Source organism: Rattus norvegicus, chromosome 14, assembly GCF_021556685.1.
Source record: "Rattus norvegicus strain SHRSP/BbbUtx chromosome 14, alternate assembly SHRSP_T2T, whole genome shotgun sequence".
Taxonomy (NCBI): domain Eukaryota; kingdom Metazoa; phylum Chordata; class Mammalia; order Rodentia; family Muridae; genus Rattus; species Rattus norvegicus.
Window position 1 is genome coordinate 82039654 of NC_141547.1, and position 25010 is coordinate 82064663.

General features: G+C 44.5%; 1 protein-coding gene across 1 annotated transcript in view; it reads right to left on the bottom strand.

The window, feature by feature from the left end:
• Positions 1-24551, bottom strand: part of Slc5a1 (solute carrier family 5 member 1) — a 63959-nt gene extending 39408 nt beyond the window's left edge. The window contains 2 exon segments of the mRNA NM_013033.2: positions 12349-12420; positions 24248-24551. Coding sequence (NP_037165.1) covers positions 12349-12420; positions 24248-24382 — 207 coding nt within the window. The 5' untranslated portion in view covers positions 24383-24551.
• Between the last annotated feature and the right edge of the window lie 459 nt (positions 24552-25010).

Consider the following 25010-nt stretch of genomic DNA (forward strand, 5'->3'; position numbering starts at 1 on the left):
TGTCTTAACTAGACTACGATCATTTTAAAATACATCATTGCTACTTTACTGAAATTACTTATACTATTTATACCTAATATTCAAAGAACATTTACCAATAAATGCCCCAAAAGGCACCATCAGTCTGACGTGCTTATTAATTGATCCCATAGGTATAATTATAGGTCATGATTTTAGAGTCTATTCCGTCTCATTAAGTCAGGAACACCACAATTGCAGAGCAAATAACACACGCGTGCAGACACCCAAGGATCATACTAGCCCTTCGGTGAGCTGTCAGACACGAATCCTAAGTGTGGACAAAAGTCAGATCCAATTCTTCACCGATGGTGCTGCAAGACGCCTTCCAGCGTGATCCCCAATCCAAAGGCCAGAGGATGAGGGGGCAGCAGTGTTGGAAGGAAACCGTCAGAAAGTCTGCCGGGACGATGCCCACCCTTTCTTCAGAGCTCTTGTTTCTCGAGCGGAGAATAGCATGCACTTCCCATATTTTAAAAAGAAAACCCCTGCGGGGGATATTTTCTGGCTGTCTTGACCAAGCCCATATCCAATCTGAGTTTTTCTTCAAGATTCTTTTAACTTCTCCTCTTCTCTCAGTATAATCTTCCTCAGAGTGTTCCCTTTATCTCCAACAGTATGGGTGTGTTTCAGCTCTGTGATGTCTTGTGGTGTCTGGGAGGGAGGTGGGTTGTTGCCCTGAGGACTCTTGGATTCATGCTGGGCATCCCACAGTAGTTTTCCCATGTCACCACTATAAACACAGACGGTGGCTAAACAGTGGTCCCGTCCCCATTGCTGAACCCAGAAGCCTGAAGGGTTTTTTTTTGTTTTTGTTTTTGTTTTTTAAATTTATTTATTTTATTTATATGTGAGTACACTGTAGTTCTCTTCAGACACTTCAGAAGAGAGTATCCTATGACAGATGGTCATGAGCCACCATGTGGTTGCTGGGAATTGAACTCAGGACCTCTGGAAGAGCAGGCAGTGCTCTTAACCGCTGAGCCACCTCTCCAGCCCGAAGCCTGAAGTTTCAAGTGGGGTTCTGCTCCCCACTCAGAAGAACTCAAGCCCAACTGCAGCAATGGTAATGGAGAGCTGGAGAGATATGACATCCGCCAGTCCACTCATCTGAGGCCAGGTGGCACGGGGCTCCATTTAGCACTTTTACTTGGCTGTCTGACATTGTCTGCCTGCCATCCATTGCCTCCCAACAGGGGTGTGTGTGTGTGTGTGTGTGTGTGTGTGTGTGTGTGTGTGTGTGTGTAAGAGACAGAGAGAGACAGAGAGACAGAGATACAGAGAAAGAGACAGAGAGAGAGACAGAGAGAGAGACAGAGAGAGACAGAGAGAGAGAGAGACAGAGAGAGAGAGAGACAGAGAGAGAGACAGAGAGAGACAGAGAGACAGAGAGAGAGACAGAGAGAGAGAGACAGACAGAGAGAGAAACAGAGAGAGAGAGACAGAGAGAGAGACAGAGAGAGAGAGAGAGAAAGAGAGAGAGAGAGAAGAGAAGAGAAGAGAGGAGAGAGGGAGGGAGAACGTATGAGCATTTATGCACATTGTGAGGGGTGCTGTGATTTGCAAAGCACGCCTTGCAGGAATCAGTTTTCTTCTTCCACTATGCGGATCCCAGGCATTAAACTCAGGTCTTCAGGCTTGGCAGCAGGTGCTATATCCACTGAGCCATCTCACCAGCCTTTGTAATACTTTTCTATATCATTTCAAGTCTCTCCCTGCCGTAAGTCAGCCCCACCCACCCACGTGCTCAGTTACCTCTAAAGCACAGCTCTACTGAGGTCATAGACAGTCTCCTGCTCTCTACCGCCAGCTCCCATGAGCCTACTGAGCAGTCTTCCAGGAAGCTCCGTGCCTAGCAATAAATCCCTATGAGCTCAGTTAGCTCTCAGGGCAAGTTCTCTCTAGCACGAATTTGCTTGAGCTTTGCGTCTGCGGTTGGAACTCTTGTTCTCCAACCATCTAGGTACTCACGACTCTCCAGGGTGTCCCCACTTCTACCACAGTTATTCAGGAGCCAAGATGATGGCTTACCAATGACTGCCATGGAGCTATTCCTAGTCAATACCCATCCTCCCATCTCAGCCTCCCAGGACAACTACTTGACCACCCTTAAAGACAATTTATATTTCAAAGCCTGAAGTCCCGAGCGACTTTATCTGGAGGCAGGATTGTAGTGATGCTTATCAGGTTAAATGGAGTACACAGGTGGAGCCTGGAGATAAGACCGATGTCCTCATAAAGGAAGAGGAGACGCTAGAGATCTTTTACTCTCCCCTCCGCGGCCCCCAACACCACGCACATACAAAATGAGGCCATCCGAAGACTCAGAAGACACAGCTATCTGCAAGCCAGGGAAAGAGATCTTACCAAAGCCCAACTCTGGTAGCACCAAATCTTTCAAACCCACCTCTCAGCACTAGCTCCTTGGCAGGAATCCCAATCCTTCTAATTCCCATCATTAAGGGAAGAACTGCCCCACAATTGTTTGGACCATTTACCAAGGACAGCTTGCCTCTCGCTGCAATTTAGATCCCTGATAAGACCAATTCAGTTTTCCATAGTACAGTGACTCTACCATTAAAACTTGCACTTCAGTCGCTCCAGGGTTTGGCACAAACTGAATGGTTTCCTGTGACAACACCCCCCCACACACACACACACACTATTTTTTTTTTAAGGGAAATCTGCTTACACCCAAAGGAAAACATTCGGCTACATCACTTCTCCCTGCTATCAGTATTAAAGCTGGAAAGTAATGGGACTGCACCTATCTCCAGGATCAAAACCAGACATTGTTTAATGAGTATGCCCTCCATGCCTAACTCAGCCTTGGAAATGGGTTCCCAGAAGCAGAACTCCTCACTGTCTGTTGCAGGTTCATCAGTCGACTGGGACTTCGAAGAACTGAAATGTCTCAGACATACTGAATTAGAGCAATAAATACCTCCAGCTGATTTTCACCCACAAAGAGACGTGTGGAGCCTGCCTTGGGCATGTTCCGAGCCATCACTTCTCAACCTTGTCTTGAGATCAGTTGTAGTCTCTAGCTACACAGAGTGCTAAAATCTTAAAGGAAATGATAGTGTCTCCCATTGGGTGGGATCAATGCCATGGTTACAGACCTTACCTCTGTAACTCGTGGTTACAACTCTGAAGATACAGGACAGGAGTTTAGAGGGACCTTTTTTTTCCCCACACCAACCTTGTCCACTTGATTTTAGCACCCAATGGGAGACACTATCATTTCAGTCACTTATTAAAATATAGCCCATCATTTAAAAGAAGCTTTGACCATTTCGCCTCTGAAATCCCAGAGCTGCTAAACCAGAGTTAAGATTTCAAAGTTGGTTTCAGGACACAGCCAAATTATGAAAACATTTCCGGTGGAAATCTGAAGTGACTCAGCAGACTGTGTGAAATCCTTCTTCAAATAATTTAACTCCTCAAGAATGGGATTGCAGGGATTCCCAGATTGGGCTCCACAGAGAATGACAGAAATTCCAATACTCAAAGAAGCAGACGCTCCCAGACTACCTTGGGCGTAGAGAAAGTTCCAAAGCAGCCTGGTTATATAGAGACTATTGTCTCATATGAACAAAAGAGGGCTGAGCTATGGCTCAGTGGTTAAGAGCAACTGACTGCTCTTTCAGAAGACCTAGGTTTGAATCTCAGCACCTCATGTCTACTTGGAGACTATAACTCCAATTCCAGGGTCCTCGCACAGACATATATGCAGGCAAAACACCATGGTTGTTGGTCTGTCTGGCCAGTGATCTCCAGGGATCCATCTACCATCCCCTCCCCACCTCTCCACCCCATCCCTAGTGCTGGGTCTACAGGAGTGAACTGTCGTGCCAGACTTTACATGGGTGCGAAGGATCTGAGCTCAGGTCCTCATGCTTGCTGTCCTAATTAGGCCATCTATGAATATGATGAAACACAAGGACCAAAAGCAAGTTGGGGAGGAGAGGGTTATTTGGATCACAGGCCATCATTGAGGGAAGTTGGAATAGGAACTCAGGCTGAGCAGGAACCTGGAGGCAGGAGCTGATGCTGAGGCCATGGAGGGATGCTGCTTACTGCTTGCTCCCCATGGCTTGCTCAGCCTACTTTCTTAAAGAACCAAGGACTAACATCCCAGGGATGGTACCGCCCACAATGCACTGGGCCTTCCCCCATCAATTATTTAAAAAATGCCCTACAGCTTTGTATACAGCCAGATCTTATGGAGGCATTTGCTCAATTGAGATAACTCTAGCTTGTGCCAAGTTGACATAAAATTAGCCAGCACGCTTACACTGCCGGCATTTTTCCCACTGAGCCATCTACCTAGAGTTAGTGGTTACATTCTATCAAGCAGACAAACCGGCTTCAGTGATGATATCTGTTGTTCACAAGTATGTAGAGCCTCTCTTATATTTGTGTTTTTTCTAGTTTAGGAATAAAAATGGAACTCCTCTACTATATCATCCACATGTCCATGGTTATAGATGCTATAGGGTTTGTTGCTGTTTTTACCTCTGTCTTAAAAGCACTGTGAGAGATACGGACAATGAGGTTTCCTTAGGACACTTACTATTCTGTTTCTTAGAACAGAAACAAACTGGAAAACATGTTTCCAATCACAGTGCCCCACAACAGAAAAACAGTTTGATAAATTAAGATTCAAACTTATGAAGGAATATTATGTAGCCATTAAATTAAGCTTTAGAAATTTTGTATAACATGGGTGATAGTCATGATATAAAATGTAAAACAAAGTAACATATAAGCAGATGTGGTAATGATGCCTACAATACCAGATCTTAGGAGATGGGGACAGGAGGATTGTCACAAGCTGCACATAGTGAGTGCCAGTTCAGGTAAGCTACGGCAGAATCTTTGTCTCAGTAAATCAAATGGGAGATGGATGTGGTGGGGCACCCTCTAAGCCCAGCTCTTCAGAGTGAAGACAGAGGGTCAGGAGTCAGCTAGACAGTGTTTAAAGCCAGCAAGAGATACAAGAGGTCTTATTTCAAAATAACACAAAAATAGCTTCATAGAAGCCTATGTACCACATGATGCTCAAAACATTTAAGTACACATGTGTGCATATAAATACATAAATTGATGATATAGATGTACATGTAGATATATAGATGGTAAAAATAGATCTAGACAAAGATAAAAATAAAGATATAAACATAAATATTTATCGATTCAGGAGAGAAAATGGAGTACAAATTTATTTTGACTTTTTAGACTTTTCTGTTTTTTTTTTTTTTTTGCAATGGTTTTACAAAACTTAATAATCAGAGCATAAGTCTGGAAAACCTCCAGAGCTCTCAGACTCACTGGCAGAACCTGAAGGCTGAGAACAAAGCTGGCAGGTAAGTGCAGAACTGGCATTGTATGAAAATGTCACCAAGGGCTAGTGAGACAGTTCCATGGGTAAGGGAGCTCACTGCCACATTTGACAGCCTGACAGCACTCAGAACCCAGATGGAGGGAGGAAAACCACCAGTTCCCACAGGCTGGCTCCTGACTTCCACACGCATGCTGTGCCATGTGCACTCGAGTAAATGCTACACAGGCACATGCTAAATGACTAAGCAAATAAATACATTTAACGTGGCAAAGGCCACTGACTGCCAACTATAATTACATTTTTCATGATGAGTGAAAAAGAGAGATCGGATTCCAGCTTGGCAGCCGTTAGAGCCCAGAAGTAAACAAACTCAACCTTGTTGTTTTTTAAATGAAAGCAACTCTACGTCCCCAAGGAAAAAGTAATCAAACCACGAACTGACTGTAGCTTTGTCTCTGGGACCTAAGGGAAGCAGCAGTCTGTGCACACTCGGGGGCTGCACCGATGTGTCCTTCACAGCACAGTTAGATGTGTGCTCTCTCTCCTTCAGAGCACAGGGGGGCTCTCCGATCTGGTTCTAATCATGCCTTTGGCATAGTGAATTATGTGACCTGAAGCCAGTTGCTTTAATGTTTTGATCTTCAATTCCCTCTACTGTAAACCAAGAATAAGTATTCCTCTTAGCCAGTTGGTGTGGTGGAATATGTCTGTATTCTTATCACTTGTGAAGGAGAGATGTTCAAGACCAGCCACAGCTATAGAGCAAGTCTGTAGCTAGCCTGGGCTACATGAGATCCTGTCTCAAAAAAAAAAGAAAAGGTGGGGGCTGGAGAGATGGCTCAGTGGTTTAAGAGCACTAACCGCTCTTCCAGAGGTCCTGAGTTCAAATCCCAGCAACCACATGGTGCCTCACAACCATCTGTAATGAGATTTGATGCCCCCTTCTGGTGTGTCTGAAGACAGCTACATTGTACTTGTATATAATAAATAAATAAAATTTTTGAAAGGTGGGGGAGAGATATGAGGTGCCAGATGTGATCTGAGAAAGTTTTCCCTACAAAGACATGGCACTGTGACGAAGTCGATATCACTGTCACTAGCGTGCTTTTACAGGCTACTCTACAATTTCTGAAAGACACCAAGAGTTTTCTTTTCAGAAACAAGATTGTCATAGCCCAAAAGGAAAACATTTCCGGCTAATTTCATGCAATTGCTTTCTTTGTTAAAGGTCAAGTCATGGCCAAAATATCCAGAATCAGGAACTGGCTCTCTGCTCTCTGCCTCTGTCTTCTCCCCTCATAAATTAATTAATTAGGTTTTTCAAGACAGGGTTTCTCTGTGTAGCCCTGACTGTCCTGGAACTCACTCTGTAGACCAGATTTGGTGGATTTTCACCTGGAGGTTGTTTGCTTGAATCGCTAACCTCTGGTTTTCAAATGGAGGGCTCCTTCCATTCTTTTGCATTTGTAACCGATACATAATTGTTATAAACACTCCTGGGACACAATGTAACATCTCAAGGATCTGCTCAGAGTGACTGGTGTATCCAGACCATTGACACTTTTTTTCTCATCTCTGGCCTATTACAATCATTCTAATCCTGGCCTAAAACCTCAGTCCTCTGTAAGGTCTCCTAGCTTACCCTCGACAAGTAAGAATTGTCTTGTTTCAGCCCAGCCACTCTTGATTAGTATACATTTCTTTCTGAGACCTCACTGTTACTTACAATTTTATGAATGTTCTCTAAAATGGGAATGGTGTGTATGAGTGATCTATGAGCACCTGTCATAGAATCTGGCTCACGGTAGGCGGTGCCAGTTGTATAATTAGTGAAAGAGTAACGTATAGACGGATGAACGAATGAATGAATGAATGATTGAAGACATAGCTAATGGAGGAAGACTTAAAAGTAAGATACAATAATGCTGGTGTGCCCATCACTCCCCTGTAAAACACAGGTCCTCCTCCAAACTGTTCATTAGGGCTTGGCATCTCAGAATTTCTCTTGCTTCTAGCTGAGAAGTGGGGATTTCCCCCTTTCAGAGCTCAGCCCTTAAGCTTCCTGAAGCTCATTTCCCGAATTCTTCAAATAATCCTTACCACATAGCACTCAAAAGACTGTTCGGCAAAGGTGCCAGGCCACAGCCCAGCAGGAAGGCGGGCCCTGAATGACCAGGGCAATGCAATAAGCACTATTTGTAGTTTCACATTACTGCAGTGAGGTGGCTTTGGTTTACCTCAGATGTGACTCCATCTTCTGGGATCCTTCTTGCGGATCTCTTACATAAACTCCTCTAATTCCCCTTGTGGAATCCTTGCCCCACCCTCTCTGTCCATCACTTCTACTCATACCAAGGTACAAATATTTCCCTCTCTGGGACTCGCCCGACTGTGAGACCTTTCACCAGAGGGTTCTTTCTACCTGCCTGGGTCACAACCAAGCTCCTCAATGTCCCCTTCACACCCAGGAATGTCCAGAAATAGCCTTTTCATTGTCCAGCCTCCTTTGGCTTCATGAGCCCTCCATTTTCTCATGGGTAACACCCATGCCTGCCTCAGAGGCAGCACAGATGCTCCTCCTGAAGTCTCTACCTATAATTCCTGCTTGGAAAAAGCGACTGTGCTAAAGGCAGGTGAGGGGAGTGTCCTAACTATGGATTTAGGAAACAGTGACAGGCTTAAACTGGCGTTTTATTTCACCTCAAGAGGAAATGAAGAATATGATTTGAGTGCTTTTTAAAATATTTTTTAATTTTGAAAAGAGCCCTTAAAGTGTATGTACTTGCTTCTTTTCATTTATTTTTTTATGTGCATTGGTGTTTTGCCTGCATGTACATCTGTGTAGATCTGGAGTTACAGACCGTTGTGAGCTGTCATGTGGGGGCTTGGAATTGAACCCAGATCCTATGGAAGGACAGCCAGTGCTCTTACCCACTAGACCATCTCTCCGGTTCCCTTACTGGGTATTCTTGCCTGTCACCGTGTCTTTTGATTCCTTCTGATAGCTGTGTGATCTCATGGTGCTTATAAACCATTTTAAGTTTTAGAAAAGAAACTACCAATGCTATCCTTCTGCTAAACTCACTGTTTTAAGCTCCATTAAGTCAATAGAACCCTGTCATTAAACAAGACATTAATAGAGTCCCCCATTTAATAAAAAAATGAGTTGAGTTTTCAGGGAGTGGAGATGAGAAGAGTAACCCCAAAACATTTCTACAGAGCCTGTGTGATAGTGAACACAGATAAAACATTACTTACAACAAAACTACATTTTGTCACATCTAAGACACCAGTTATATCCTGAAGACATGACATAGGGGCTGGAAATTAAGACAAATACTGCTTTTCTAGACAGCTTGAGTTCAGCTCCCAGAACCCTCATCAGACAGCTCCTAACTGCCTGTAATACCAGCTCCTGGGGAGCCTGGTACCTGTGCCTCCTTGGGCCCCCAAACACAAGTGCAAGTGCCCACACACAGACTTACACATACGTGTGTAATTAAAAGTAAGAATTTTAAAAAGGCACACTGAATAACAGGAAGAAAAGCAAACACCCTCAGTTATAGCATACCACTGATTATTACAAGACACACCCAAGGAGAACACTTTGAAGGTGATTTCTGTGAGTATTTGTTTTTATGGCTATGACTCATCATTGATCCAGTTTAGAATATGGTTCCTATATCATTGGGATTGGTTATTTGTAGTAGTAAAGTAACTATGGGTTTGAACTATGTTTTAGCCACATGATCTACATGAAAGTTAACGTAAGGGAATCATTAGCAACAGTTTCCGATATTCACTGCAAACGGGCAAGTATAACAGCAGTCGAGGGATTTACCTGAGTGCTCTTGACCTTCCTTCTATTTTTTTAATTATGTTTAACTTTTACATCCAGACCCCAGTTCCTGCCCCCTCCACCTTTCCTTCCTGTCCTTCCCCTGACCTTCCCTCTTCTAGCTTCCCATCCACCCCTCCTCTGGTTCTCTTCAGAAAAGGGCAGGCCTCCTGTGGATATCAACCAACGATGGCCTATCACATTGCAGTAAGACTAGGCACCTCCTCCCCTATTAAGGCTGGAGGAGTCCACCCAGTAGGAGGACTGAGTCCCAAAGGCAGTCAACAGAGTCAGGGACAGTCCCATCTCCCACTGTTAGGAATCCTACAAGATTAAGCTACAGAGCTATAACATATGTGTAGAGGGCATAGGTCAGTCCCATGCAGGCTCCCTCATAGGCAGTTCAGTCTCTGTGAGCCCCTATGGTCTTGGGTTAGCTGATTTTGTGATGTCCTTGACCCCTCTGTATCTGTTTCCATAACTGGATAGGGAAAGCCTCTCTGATGACAATTGGGCTAGACACCCATCAACAGTATAGCAGAATATCAATAGGAATCATTTCATTAATTTTTTTCCATTTGTATTTGGTTCTATCCTAGGTCTCTGGCCCATCCAGCCTCTGGTTCCCAGCTCTCCCAGCAGGGTCAGGGGTGGGTTCCCTGTCATAGTGTGGATCTCAAGCTGGACCAATCATTGGTTGGCCACTCCCACAATTTACCCCAGTGTCTCTTGTAGGCAGGACAAATTGTAGGTCAAAGGTTTTGTGACTGGGTTGATGTCGCAATCCCTCCCCAGAAGTCTCTCCTGGTTACAGGAAATGGCAGGAACAGACCCATTAATTAACTACCAGCCAGCATAGTGTTGGGTGCTGTATCTGCGTTGTCATGGGCCATTCTGATACATAGACAACTTTAGAAGTCATTTTAAAACAAATGTTTCTGCTTGTAAAGTGTGTCACATGCATGCCTGGGCATCAGATGTCCTGAAACTGAAGTCACAGTTGTGAGCCACCTTGTGAGTGCTGGGAACAGAACCCCAGTCCTCTATGAGAGGCGATGCTCTTAACTCAGGAGCCATTTCTCGTGTTTATAAAGTGCAGCCACCTGGAATGATTTTATAATATGAATCTTATGAAGCCTTAGATGGAAACCATGGTTAGAGAAAGAAGAATCAAATGTCAGCCTCAAGAGGAAGTAATGACTTCGGCTCAGAAGAACAATGCTGTGCTCTCTGTTCGAGCAATCCAATCTTGTGTCATGTATAAGGAAACAATACCCCTGGGAAACCTCACAAAGCCACTGACCCCTACCTGCTCGGGGTAGGGCTAATGCCTCTCATCAGCCAACGCTCAGCCCAAAGGCAGACTGTCCACAGACCTATTCTAACACACAAAGAAAGGCCTCCCCTAGCCTCCACCTTCAGAAACCGAGAGCTGCCAAGTGGTGATGGTGCACGCCTTTAAGCCCAGCACGCCGGAGGCAGAGGCAAGTGGATCTCTGTGTTCAAGGACAGCCTGGTCTACATTGTGAGTTCCAGGACAGTCAAGGCTACCCAGAAAAACCCCTCCTCAGAAAAAGAAAAAGAAAAAAATAGTGTGGGGGTGGGGCAAAATGAGATCTAACCCCAAGTAAATCAGCCCTAGGGTTTTTATATAACGAGATATGATTTTATCATGGTTAAAAAAAAAAAAGAAATCAAAAATTCTAAACTAAACCCAACCATGACATCCTAAACAACAAAACACCACACAGGTCCAGGTAATTTAGACATAGCATAGCTTCCGTTTTTGTTCTTATAAACTAGAATTGGTGATACTTACCTCCTAGGGAGTGTAGGGAGAAGACAGGACCTCCTTTTAAAAAGTAGTTCTTCAAAAGAATTTTTAAAAGCTTCTGCCTAGCTATAGAAAAGTCAACCAGGCCCATAGAATCTTTGCTAACTACACATCTGACAAGAGAATTAATAGCCTGAATATATAAAGACAGGCATGAGAAACCCTCCTTTTGAGGGTTGAGGTTGTTGAAGAGACTCCCAAAACTTATAGACTATTCCTATTTCCCTCGGTTGCCCAGAGGTAGATGTGAATTCCTATTGCTAAAGACACTGTGCCCTTCAGGGCCCAGAGGCCCCTGAGCTGGAACCTAACTGAAACTCCTCCCTGAGGACTAGCTTTAATGGCGTCCGAAGACACCAGGCAATCTCCCATTGAAAGAAAACAATTCAAAAATTCAAATCGAACCATGCCATCCCTAACCAACAAAATACCTAGGAACCATAACAATGGCCAGCATGGCACGATAACCCTAAGGGTGCAGCCAGGGCACACATACCTTAGTGCTAACCAAGAGCCCTCGGGCTGGACTTAAGAACTGTTGACAGAGGGAAGGCACGTCTGGTATTGGAAACATGGCTACCTCTCAGGGGCTTAGTGAAGGCATGGCTACTGGAGGAGGACCTACAACTTCATGCCAGCATAATGCCTAGCTGTGATTCTAAATATTTGTCCTCAGACCAGAGATTTAGGTAAGTCCAGGCTTCACCACTCGTCGAGAAAATTCCTCTTTACGATAAACATTACTGCAAACCGCAACCAATCAAGATGCAGAGTTGTGGAACCCCAAGCTTCAAGGGATACATCCACAAAACAATTCCTGTACCTAAGACTTGGGGAACATTGGGGGGAGTGAGGAGGTGAAAGGGGCCTGTGGATCAGGAATTTGGCTTTACAGTTGTGACGGTCTAAACATGAGCTGAACTAAGGCAGCAATAATGGATCCGCCAGTGTGGATGTGGAAAGACCAAGAGGCCTCAACACTACACTAATAGCCATAAACAACCAAGGGGAGCTGAGGGCAGAGAGCTCCCCTGGGATAGAGCCAGCCAACTGGATAATCCGATATCAAAAAGCCCTGAAAACACACATTTGAGGAACATTATACAGACCCAGCAGGTTATATTTAGGAATGTATATGTATATACACACATACACGTATACGTATATGCCTATGACAACAATTAATGAAAAGAAGGACCAGAAATTTGAAAGAGACTAAGGAAGGAGTGTTTGGGGGTAGAAAAAGGGGCAGTGTGATGTAGTTATATCACAATCTCAAAAAATAAATAATAAAAAAGAAAGAAAACTTACCGGCCACCACACCATACTTCGGCCTGCCAGGAAGAAGCCTCCAACAGTCCCACGATTAGTGGAAAACATGGCCTGAGGGAAGGAAGGTCAAAATTTTAACCAGAAATATGGAAAGTCACTTTGCCAATTGAAGAACAGATTCCTCCTACAATAAGCTCTATCTTGTAACCATTCTAGTTTCAGAGGCACACGCGCACACCCCCTCCCCCAGCCTCAGTGTGCTAACACCCCCTCTCCCAGCCTCAGTGTGCTAACACCCCCTCTCCCAGCCTCAGTGTGCTTGCCCAAAGGAGCTCACTTATATTACACAGACAGGGAAACTGAGGCCCTGGAGCTAGCTCTGCTCTTAACCTACCATGTGGTTTGGGGCAAGTCACCACTCCTGGATCTGTCCACTTTGTTTTGTTTGCATGTTAAAAAGGGGAAACAAAATGTTTCTTGTGTCTTTCTTATATGCATACCAAGGTGTAATGAAATATACCTTTAAAAGGTACTAAAGGGTATGTAGCTTATATCTCAATAAAACTATTAAGAAAAAAAATAAAATGTCACAAGAATGAATGCACAGCATAAGCACTTAGTCCTACTGGAAAGAAGATACTCAAGTTCAACTCATATTTTTCCTCTCTGAGTAGACATGGGAACTTGCTAGAGTCATTAATTTGCAACACACTGTGACTAAGTTCAGAATGAATGAGGAAAGTCCTTCTGATGGCAAGAAGTAACTTCACAGAGAGACAGTGTTTCCCAATTCTTGAAGGAAAAGTGGGGTTTTCCGTTCTCCTGCGGGGAAGCAGGAGGAGGAGACTTTGGACTTCAGGGTTGGCAGCTTAGGGATTGAAGCAGTGCAGCACCCAGAGTGTGGAGAGGGAATGACAGCGACCCTGGCTCTTGAGCCTAGACGAGGTGAATGAATGTGGAGAGGGTAAAAAGTGTCTCAAATGTCAGGCCAAATGGAGCAGGCTTTATTCACAGACACAGGGAGCCACTGAAGGCTTGTCAGGAGACAAATGGCCTATAGTCCAGTACAGGATGAGCACAGCCTCTCTCAGCTCCTCTGGAATCCCACCTCTGATCATTCCCAACCCAGCCTCTGGCTCAGTGCCACTGGCCTGGCTTCGAGGTCTCTCTTCCTCTTCCCTCTCTCTCTGTCCTTGGTCCCTTGGTCCAGACTCTTGTTAATGACTGATGGTGACTTTTCTCTTCTCAGTGGTCCAAAGGAATTAACCTCTGATGTCATCTCAGCAGCAAACAAGTCTGCAACAGGTACACCCTTACGGGTGCTCACCCTGCACCAGTGGCTTGGACTCCTTCGGGAAGTAAGGCTTTTATGCACCCAACCCATCAACAAGGATTTATCGAGCCCCTCGGTATGTTGTGCAGTGCCAGGGAGAGCGCACAAGTCTTTCTGGACTCCTGGCAGTGTGTTCTTCCTCCCACAAGACATACTCTGAAGACTCAGCAGTCTTCCTGGGAATAGCAACATGGCAAACAGACTTAAGGTGCAGAGAAGGCAGCTGACACTGAAACAGGAATAAATGCTAAAAGATTCAGATTCTAGAAACTGACCGGGGAAAGATCACTCCTAAGATAATTCTAAAGTTAGAAACTGAGGACTGAAACACCTACCCGGCAATAACCGGAAATCAGCACTCAGAACTACAGTCATCTCCAGCCCAGCTTCCTACACACCGATGTAGAAACACAACCACAGCCAGGACAGCGTGTCTCCACTGCAGCCCGACGACAGGAGGCCCGAGAAATGAAAGGCAGCACAACCAACCCAAAAGCCGAGGACTTCAAAATGGCCTAAAGGAGTACACTAGAGGTCCTTACAGGAAAAGAAGAACAAACCCATTAAAGAAACCTAAGAAACACAGTGGAGTGAAGAAAACAGTTCAAGGCTTGCAAATGAAAATAGAATCAATAAAAAAAAATATCCAAGCAGAGGGAAAACTGGAAATGAGACGTTTAGGAACTCCGAGACAAGTCCCACCAACAGAATGCAAAAGATAGAGGAGAAAATTTCAGACACTGAAGACAGGATAAAAGAAATGGATACCTTGGTCAAAGAAAATGTGAAATCTAAAACAATACCAAAGCGTCATGGGGGCAGGGAGGATGCAGGCAGAAGACATCCCAAAAATCTGGGACACTATGAAAAGACCAAACTACGAATACTAGGAATAGAGGAAGGAGAAAGAAAACCCAGGTTATTTTTTAACAAAGTTATAGAAGAAAATTTCCCTAACCTAAAAGAGGGTGCCTATCAAGGTACAAGAAGAGTAGAGAAGACTAAATACACTGGTCTAGAAAAAAAATTCCCCTTGGCACTAAATAATTAAAACACTAAACATACAGCACAAGGGAAGAATACTAAAAGCTTAAAAGACCATAACACATAGAGGCAGACCCATTAGAATAATGTCTGACTTCTCAATGGAAACTCTAAAAGCCAGACAGTCTGGGCAGGTGTTAAAGAAGCTCTAAGAGACCACGGAGGCCAACCTGGACTATTATACACAGCAAAATATTAAATCACAACAAACGGATAAAGAAAGAGGTTTCGTGATAAAAACCAGACTTAAGCAGTATCTATCTGCAAATCCAGCTCTACTGAAGGAGCTAGAAAGAAAACTTCAACCTGAAGAGGCTGACCACACCCAAGAAGACAAACAAAAATAACCCACCCCACAACAAAATAACGGAAATCAACAAACACTGCTTGATGATAGCTCCCAGCAACATGGTCTCAATTCCCCAATAGACACAGACTAACATTTGCTGTGTCAAAGAAATACACCTTAACATCAAGAATAGACATCACCGGGGTTGGGGATTTAGCTCAGTGGTAGAGTGCTTGCCTAGCAAGCGCAAGGCCCTGGGTTCGGTCCCCAGCTCCGAAAAAAAGAAAAGAAAAAAAAAAAAAAAAGAATAGACATCGCCTCGGGGTAAAAGGATGGAAAAGAGGACACTTCAAGGAAATGGAGCTAAGAAGCAAGTGTGTATAGCCATTTTAACATCGGACAAGGGGTTGGGGATTTAGCTCAGTGGTAGACCGCTTGCCTAGCAAACGCAAGGCCCTGGGTTTGGTCCCCAGCTCTGAAAAAAAGAGAAAAAAGAAAAAACAAAAAAAAAAACATCGGACAAGCTAGACTTCAAAGCAAAACTAATCAGAAGAGAAGAGAAGGCCATTACATACTCATCAAAGTATCGTCCACCCAGAGGATGTTGCAGTTCTTAAGATCTACGTACTAAAGAACGAGGGCACCCAAGTTTATAAAAGAAGTACTAGTATAGCGTAAATCACTTACTAGCCCTCACACGGTGATAGTAGGTGATTTCAATACACGGCTCTCACCACTACACAGACAATCCAGGCACAAACTAAACAGAGATGCTGGAGCTAACTGGCATCGGCAACCAGATGGACCTAACACTTCACCCAAACACAAGAGACCATGCGTTCTTCTCAGCAGCTCAAGGAACTTTCTCCCAAGTCGACCTCATGCTTAGACACGAAGGAAGACACAACAGATGCAAGAAAATTGAAATAACTCCCTGAATCCTATCTGAACACCACAAATCTTGTTGTGCTGGATATCAACCACCACAAGAAGGTTACAAGCGGGGTTGGGGATTTAGCTCAGTGGTAGAGCGCTTGCCTAGGAAGCGCAAGGCCCTGGGTTCTGTCCCCAGCTCCGAAAAAAAAGAACCAAAAAAAAAAAAAAAAAAAAAAAAGAAGGTTACAAGCTCGTGGGACAGACAATTCACTTCTGAATGAATGAATAATAATGAGTGAAGGAAGAAACTAACGATGTCCTAGAAATGAATGAGAGTGAACTCACAGGACACCCAAGCCTGTGGAACAGCATGAGGATGACTCTAAGAGGCGAGCTTACAGCTAAGTGCCAACATCAAGAGAGAAGAGAGTTCCTATCAGACTTAGCACCCGAAAGCTCTAGAACAAAAAGAGGAAATAACACCCAGAAGGAATAGATATAACCAAAGATATAACCAAACTCAGGGCCGAAACCAATAAAATGGGAAGAAAAAATCAACACAAAGAATCAACGGAACGAGGGGTTGGTTCTTTAATAAAATCAGTTAGATTGACCAACCTTTATTCAAAATAATCAAAGGCGGAGAGAGAATATCTAAATTAACAAAACCAGAGGCAGAATGGGCTATGTAACAACAGACACTGACAGAGTCCAGAGAATCCTACGGGCATACTTTAAAAACCTGTACCCCATCACATTGGAATATCTAAAAGAAATGAACTCTTTATATATATACACCAACTAACAAAGTTAAATCAAGTTCAGATTTAGAAAATTTAAACAGACCTATAACCCCTAGTAAATGGAAGAGGTCATTAAATGTCTCCCAATTCAAATAAATAAATAAGTGAACAAACAAACTCAAGGACAGATGGCTTTAGTGCAGAATTTTACCAGACTTTCAAAGAGTCGATGACAGCACTCCTCAAATTATTCCATGAAATAGAAGCAGGAAAACTTTGCCCAACTGATTTTACGAGATCACAGTCACCCTGACACCCAAAGCACACAAAGACCCAACAAAAACAGAGAATTGCAGACCAATTTCTCTTATGAACATAGATAGAGAAATTCTCAATGAAATACTTTGTCAACTGAATCCAAAAACACATCAAAAAGATCATTCACCGTGATCAGGTAGGCTTCAGCCCACCGACGGTATGACATATGTAAATCTACAAACGTGATCCACCATCTAAAGAAACTGAAAGACAAAAACCATGTGATCATGTAGAGAGACTCACTGGTACACTGTGTGAAAGCATTCACATGACAATTAAAAAAAAATAACCTTTGGGTTGGGGATTTGGCTCAGTGGTAGAGCGCTTGCCTAGCAAACGCAAGGCCCTGGGTTCGGTCCCCAGCTCCGAAAAAAGAAAGAAGAAAAAGGAAAAAAAATTAAAAAAGAAAAAAAAACCTTTGGCCAGTGGACGGAGGCAGGAAATAGGAGGTTGGAGTTCTAGGAGCAAGGGGGGCAGGAATTCTGGGAAGTAGTCATCAAGGAGAAGAGTCTTCTGGACAGAAAGGGAGATGGGTTGCATAAACCTGAGACGAGGTAACTAGCCAGTAGAGGAAGCTAGAATAGAATAAACTAGATGTTGAAATATGAGCTAGTCAGGAAGCAGAGTAAAATTATTGGCCTAAGTATTTGCTAATGAATAATTAGTGTCAGGGTCATTACTTCTGGGAACAAAGAGCTCAGGAGGAAAAGTCCAGAGTTACATGATCACCTCTTGACATGCAGGAAAGACCTTTGACAAAATCCAATGCCTCTCCGTGATAAAAATCCTAAAGAGATTAGGGATACAAAGGATTTACCTCACCATAACAAAGGCAGTTTACAACCAGCCCTTAGCCAACACCAACTAAAATGGAGAGAAACTCAAAGCAATTCCACTAAGGTCAGGAACAAGACAAGGATGTTCACTCTCTCCATATCTATTCAATATAGTGCTTGAAGTCTTAGCAGTGAGTCAACGAAAAAATGATCAAGGGATACAAACAGGAAAGGACCAGACTGGAAGGGAAGAAGTCAAAGTATCTCTGGTTGCAGATGATCTAATAGTATATACAAGTGACCCTACAACTTCCGCCAGGAGCTCCTACAGCTGAAACACTCTTTCAGCGAAATAACAGAATGCAGAAGCCTTACAGAATCAGTAGCCTTCCTGTATACAAATGACAAAGGACCGAGAAACAAGTCAAAGAAATAACACCTTTCACGATAGCCTCAAATAATATAAAATATCTTGGGGTAGATATTCAAGCAAGCGGAAGACTTGTATGATAAAAATTTAATGACACTGACAAAGGAAATTAAAGAAGGATCAGAAAATAGAAAGAACTCCCGCACTTGTGAACCAATAGAAACAAAAGAGTCGAAATGGCCACCCTATGAAAAGCAATCTACAGATTCAACACCATCCCCGTAAAATTCCAACACAGTTCCTCACAGACTTTCAGCTCCATATGGAAACACGAAATACTCAAGATCACTAAACCAATCCTGAATGATAGAAGAACTGCTGGAGGCTCCACTTTTCAAGGCATGTACTACAGAGCAATAGTGGTTAAAATAAAAATCATGGTATTGACACAAAGACAGACACACTGATCGGTGGAATCAAATCAAAGACCATCAACAGGACCACACTCTATGGACACTTGATTTTTTTTTTTCTCTTAGAGAAGCCAGAAATACACACTGGAGAAAAAAGCAGACTCTTCAACAAATGGTGCTGTTCAAGGGGGATGGCTGCTTGTAGAAGGATGCAAATAGACCTATATTCATCGCCCTGCACAAAACTCAACTCTAAATGGATAAAAGACCTCGACATAAAGCCAGATACACTGAATCGGATAGAGGAGAAAGTGGGGAATAGTCTTGAATTCCTTGGCCCAAGAAAAGACTTTCTAAATGTATCACGGATAGCACAGGCACTAAGAGCTCCCACTGATAAATGGGACCTCATAAAACTAAAGAGCTTCGGTATAGCAAAGGCGTCATCATTCAGACAAAGCAGCAGCCTACAGAATGGGGAAATATTTTTTACTAAGTGCACCTCTGATACAGGGCTACCATCCAAAATATATAAAAACTCAAGGGCTGGAGAGATGGTTCAGTAGTTAAGAGCACTGCTGCTCTTCCAGAGGATCCAGGTTCAATTCCCAGCAACCACATGGCAGCTCAAGGCTGTCTGTAACTCCAGTTCCAGGGGATCTGGTACCCTCACATGTATGGTGCATACATGCAGGCAAAACACCAATGCACATAAAAAATATTTTGATTTAAATTTTTTTTAAAATGGAATCAGATAGGAAAAAGCTACTTTAACAGGGGTACAGGCCAAGTCAGAGCATGCTCAGAGAAAGAAACGCAAATGACTGAGAAGCGGTAACACGCTTAGTCATCGAGGAAATGCTAATCAAAACTGATTTGAGATTTCATCTTGCACTAATCTGAATGTCCAAGATCAATAAGCCACAGGTCATGTTGGTGAGCATATGGAATACACAGAACACTCCTCCATCACTGGCGGGAATGCAAATTTGTACAGTCATCATAGAAGTCAGTGTAGTGTTGGTTCATGACAAAGATAGGAATCAGCCTACTTCAAAATCAGCTATCCCACTCTGGGGCATATGCACAAAGGGTGCTCCAATCCTATGACCGAGACACTTGCTCAACTACGTTCAATGCCAGAAACTGGAAAAAAACCCAGATGTCAATCAAAAGATGAATGGATAAAGGAAACTTGGTACATCGTTCCAACGGAATATTACTTAGCCATTATAAAAAACGAAATCACAAGTTTGCAGGAAGATAGATAAAGCTAGAAAAATTAATCCTGAGTGGGGTAACTGAGACCCAGAAATACAAATATACTATATATTGTTTCTATGTGGATATTAGTTGTTAAGTCCTTGACAAGCATGCTACAATTTAACTACAGAAGTCAGGAAAAGAGGAAGGGACTGGGGGAAAGGGAGGCGTTTCCCTAGAGACAGGGAATAGAATGAATAATGGTGGATGGAGGTTTGGAGTGAGGACTGGACTGGGAGGGTCTAACAGGAAGCTGGAGGGAAGAAGGGGACAAGGGAGGGACTACTAAAACTACGGGTTATTTGAGGTATCACATACAGTAGAAACTTCCTAAAAATACATACATATATGAAAGTTGTCTAGATAAAATCACCAAATAACAGGTCAATTGTTAGGCTGTCTTAAAGTCTCCTGTACTGGCAAAATTAAGTTATTATTTTTTCCATTTAGCCTCAGGCAGATTCTTAGGACCAGGGCAGAAAACAGTTACATCCTGTATTAAAATCTCACAAGAATAGTCTCCATCCCAGTTGCCACTATTGTTCCTCTCTGAAACCTCTTGAGATGGACTCCTCCACCCTCTGCACAGCTCTCAACACTATCGTGTCATAACGTAGTCCAGAGGGATCTATGTCACCCATCTGATTCACAAAATATCACACCGGCCCACCATATTGATGGCGTTATGCTGAATGGACCAAATGATCGGAAAGTGGTAGCACTTCAGACTTGTTGGTGAGGCATATGCACCTCAGAGGGTGGAGAATATCCAACCAAATTCAAGAGGCCACTACCTCGGTGAAACTCCGGGAGTCCAGTGGGGTGGGGCATATAGGTTAAAGATTATGCTATTGCACCTGGCCCCACCCACTCCTGAGACCCAGCACAATGCTTAGTGGGCCTGTTTGGATTCTGAAGACAGCACATTCCTCACTTGGGTGTGTTACTCATATACACAAGTCACTCTGGCTCTGAAACTGCCACCTTTGAATAGGGCCTGGAACAAGGAAAAGTTCCTCCAGCTGACCCTACCGTATTTACGTATCAGCGGCAGACGGTGACGGTGACGCTGTTATCTTTGGAACACCCGTATGGGTGACTCACAGAGAGTATCCTTGGGATTTTAAGTTATATAATCTGCAGACAATTATTCTCCTCGTGAGAGACAGCTCTTGACTTGCTATTGGACCTTCATGGAATCTGAAATGTTTGACAGTGGTCACCAAATCGCCATGCGGCCTGAGCCACCCACCCATCGTGAGTGGGCACTAATTGACCCATTCAGCCGTACAGTATAGTGTGCATAAGAACAGAAGGAGGCAGAACTCTGAGAGAAAAGGAAGGAAGGAAACAAACCAGGGTGTTGGCCCTCAGCGCGGAAGATTCATGTGGACCAACCATGTTCAATGCAACCTACGCAGGTCACAATCAGATGATATGTAGGGAACTGAGAAACTAAGGATGTGGGGTTCAAGGTGGTACCAGGAAGATTTTTTTTCTCTGCCCAGAGATGGAAACTGGACCCGGGGGAGACTTTCTCCTGGAATAGTCAAGGTAAAGTTGTTGTTAACTTGCAAAAATTCTTTTGCCAAATAATTTAATAAGAGATGTACAAGTATAGGATGAAGAGAGTTGAGGCCAGTGAACACTAGGCCTACATTCATGCAAATCTACGAGGAAAGAAGAAATAGAGGACACGTGAACAGCACTGTCCCTTGAGTGGTGGGGAAGGAGCAGTGGAGACGGTTTTCCAGGAAGGCAGTGTCTTGAAGCGGAGAAAGGAAGACTAGTGCTGGCTTTGCATCGTACGAGTTTTAATCGTCCCTGCTCTGATATCGATTCATCTAGACTTCTGGTTGCAATTCTTCCCCTCGTTAATAAAATGGAAAGGTTGTGCTTCCCCCAGAGGCCATTCCAACTCAAGCATTCAGCGTTGCTGTTAACTCAAAGGCCACTCCAACTCTTGTGGCAATGATCTTACTGGCTTGAATAGCAAGGGTCTGAATGACAAGCGATCATCTGATTAGGCCAAAATAAAACGGGTTTGGTGCCTGGGGAGATGGCCTAGAGGTTGAAAGCACTGGCTGGCCCTCCAGTTGACCCACGTTCAATTCCCAGCATCCATAAGGCAGCTCGCAACTGTGTAACTCCATTTTACACAATCTGAGCCTCTTCTAGACCCGTAGGACACTGTACACATGTGGTACAGACGTGCAGGGAACACACCTGTATATACAATGTAATAGACTAATAGTAGTAATAAATGTTTGAAAAGAGACGAAAGCAGGTCTAATAGTAGGTGCTTTGGAATTTGTGGATTCTCTACCACATAATTTTATTTTGCCTTATCCTATAATGTTTATAACCCCCTCCAAGGGTCAAAGTTATTCTTGGCTTATGAGCCATATAAAAATGGGCTATCGCCCACGATTCGGCCATCGGGCCATATTTTTAACAACTCTAGTTTGGGTTGGTAGCATCTGTTGGTAGCAAAAATAATGTCAGTGATCTGACTTAAGCAGCTATAACCCTACCCCCTGGAAGAAGAAATGTGAAATAGTGAAGGAAAAGAAAAATAAATATCAAACAAGCAATGGGCCAAAGCCAAAAGGTAATCAATGAAGAAGCGAGGTTGAAAGCAGACAGAACCAAACTGAGTGTTGTTGGAATGGATGCGGCTGGAGGTGAGGGAGCATTCACTGTGGGTGGTTTTCTAAGGGAGCACGGTGGGCTTGGGTTGGTCTCTGAAGCCCAGAAATCATTCAGAAGCCATTGTATCCATCCCTAAATATAGCCACCTCGACAATTCAGTAGGAGAAAGAGGGGTGGTAAATGAGAAAGGTTCGGAAGCACGGGGAAATGGGAGAAGGTTAAACAGACAAATACTAGCAGGCTCATTAAGTAGCATTGTAGCAGGACAAGTGACATCGAATAGCAGATATTTCAAAGTGCAAACGCCATAAAAAAAAAATGTAAACACTTGCAGGATGACCGAGAAGGCTCAAAGGAGCCGGGATAAGAGCACGGGATAATCAGTGCATTCTGGGAAAGGGGCCGTCTGGTATTGCTAGCAAACGGTGGGTTTACATCTTGGTTCCAACATCTATCGACGTGAATTGGAGGGGAAGGCAGCAAGCAAGCGCTATGCTTGAGGTGTCGAGGCAAGGATCAGGACACCTAAGTTCCTGGATCAGACCCAAGGATTGCAAAATCCCTGGCAATTCACAGCCACCTGTGCCTTCCAGTTCCCCTTCTGTATAACTGAAATTGCCATTCCTGACTTCCCAGGCCTGTGGCTTTTTTGTGTGAAGGTGTATTGTCCAGCTTACGGTTGCTGCCCGTTTTACTTGAAAACACAAAGATTATCCAGGGCACGGACCCCACGCCCTGGAAGGTGAGTGGCAGAAGCATAAGGAGACAGTCCTTTCTAGACTCATAAAGACCTTTCAGACTCAACTCTCGATATGTGGGAGAGGGGATCGGAAGCATAGTTACAAACATTCAAGCCTGTTTCAGACTTGGATGAGCACGGGCTGTGGGAAGTTCATTCTGCATCATTTAGTTCAACCACAGGAGAGCAAGCCATAGAGGTGCCTATGCTAGACGCTTGCTACTGTTAAAGGAAGCCAGGTAAAGTGGTGAAGAGAGCCCCAAAGACCCCAAGAGTGACACTTGGGGAGCCTTTCTGTTACATATGATTTATATAATTCTTTTTTTAAAGTAAAAAAACTCATGCTTCCTTTTACCCCTGATGCAGCTGTCAGTGAAAGGGTTAATGCCCACCATCCTTTCCTGACTCTAGCTTCTTCTATATTCCCACCTTTAGAGGTAGCTGAAATGCTTTCACACTTTGTCCAGCTGTTAGGTGTGCCAGCATCATAAATGAACTTTCCAAGTTCCAGGCTTTGAAGAACAAGTTTCTCTGGTTTGGTGTGTCCCCAGAGTCCCGAGAGGAGATACATGTACTTCCCTCTTCCCGGGACCAGGTCACTGTCTGCTCACTCCCTCCTTCCTCATCTCTAACCCCAGATACCCTCTACAATCCCACCGTGCAAGGCCTCTGGATTAGCCTTCCCCAGAAGGGGGCATTGGTCAGCCATAGGCTGACTCAAGCACCTGCAGTCTGCGGAGGTGATGACTTCCCGGCTCTAAACTGTTTCTTTCTCATTGGAAAGTGGAAAATTAAGAGGTCAGATGCTTCTGCTCCAAGGTGACCCTTTCCTGTTGCTCACATTCTGTCCTAGTCTCTGATCCTCTGCCTTCCCCCTCAGCTCAGGATCTTCCCTGGCCTTCTTGAAAGGCTCCCTTGGGCATCCTCTACCTACCTAAACACAGGCCTCCTGTGCCCTGCACTCCTCCCCAACATTCCCAGGACATCCCCACTCCCTTTTATAGACCTGTAAACCCACCCTGCCTCTGTGTGGCTCAGGAAAATCATGGCATCAGTGTGTGCCTGCTCATGCCACACAGTGGCCCTGGCCTCTCCAGCCCGTGCCCCAGGACCCGCACATACCCACAGCCCGACAGCCATCACCACCACGAAGTAGATGACGATGACTGATATGTCAGCCGCATTGCGAATGCGCTCATAGGACTGGATGGGTGCATCGGTGGCAGTAACAGCGGGGCTCAAGGTGCTACTGTCCATGGCGGTGGCGACGAGTCCCTCCGGCTCACCGGCTCACCGGGGCCACTCACTCCTTATACTGCTTTTGAGTTAATGATCAGCCCCGAGGGAGGGGACCCGCGACGGAGGGGCTGCGCGGCAGGAACGCTGGGCCCCTGGGCTGCTGCGCTGCACCGCACCGTCGGGAAGCAGCTCCTAGGTGTGCAGTGCTCTAAGTCAGCAAAGCTGCAAGAGAGACTGCGGGCGCCCGGGCCGGCAGGTAAAGTCTGTTCGGTGAGCAGGGAGGGGCCGGCTAAGGGGTGGTGACCGCCTGGCACAAAAGTCCTCTGTGCTCCCGCAGTGGGCACCTCGCACAGTTGCCACGCCTGGCTTGCCACGGAGTCCCACGTGAAGCAGAAAAGGAGTAGCTACACAGAGGGACGGAGGCACCTGGAGCCAAGGGTCTATAGGCTGAGGCTTATCTGTGGCAGGTGCTTTTGAAGCAGACCTGGCATCTCTGTGGACTGATTTCTCTGTGGAAAAACGAGTGCAGGACTTTGCAGAGAACTCAGCCAAGTTCTTGGTCTCCTGGAGAAATTCTCAGGAGGATGAGATTGCTGGATGGGGCTGGGGAAAACGCAATACAAATCCCTTAGCCACCGTTACTGAC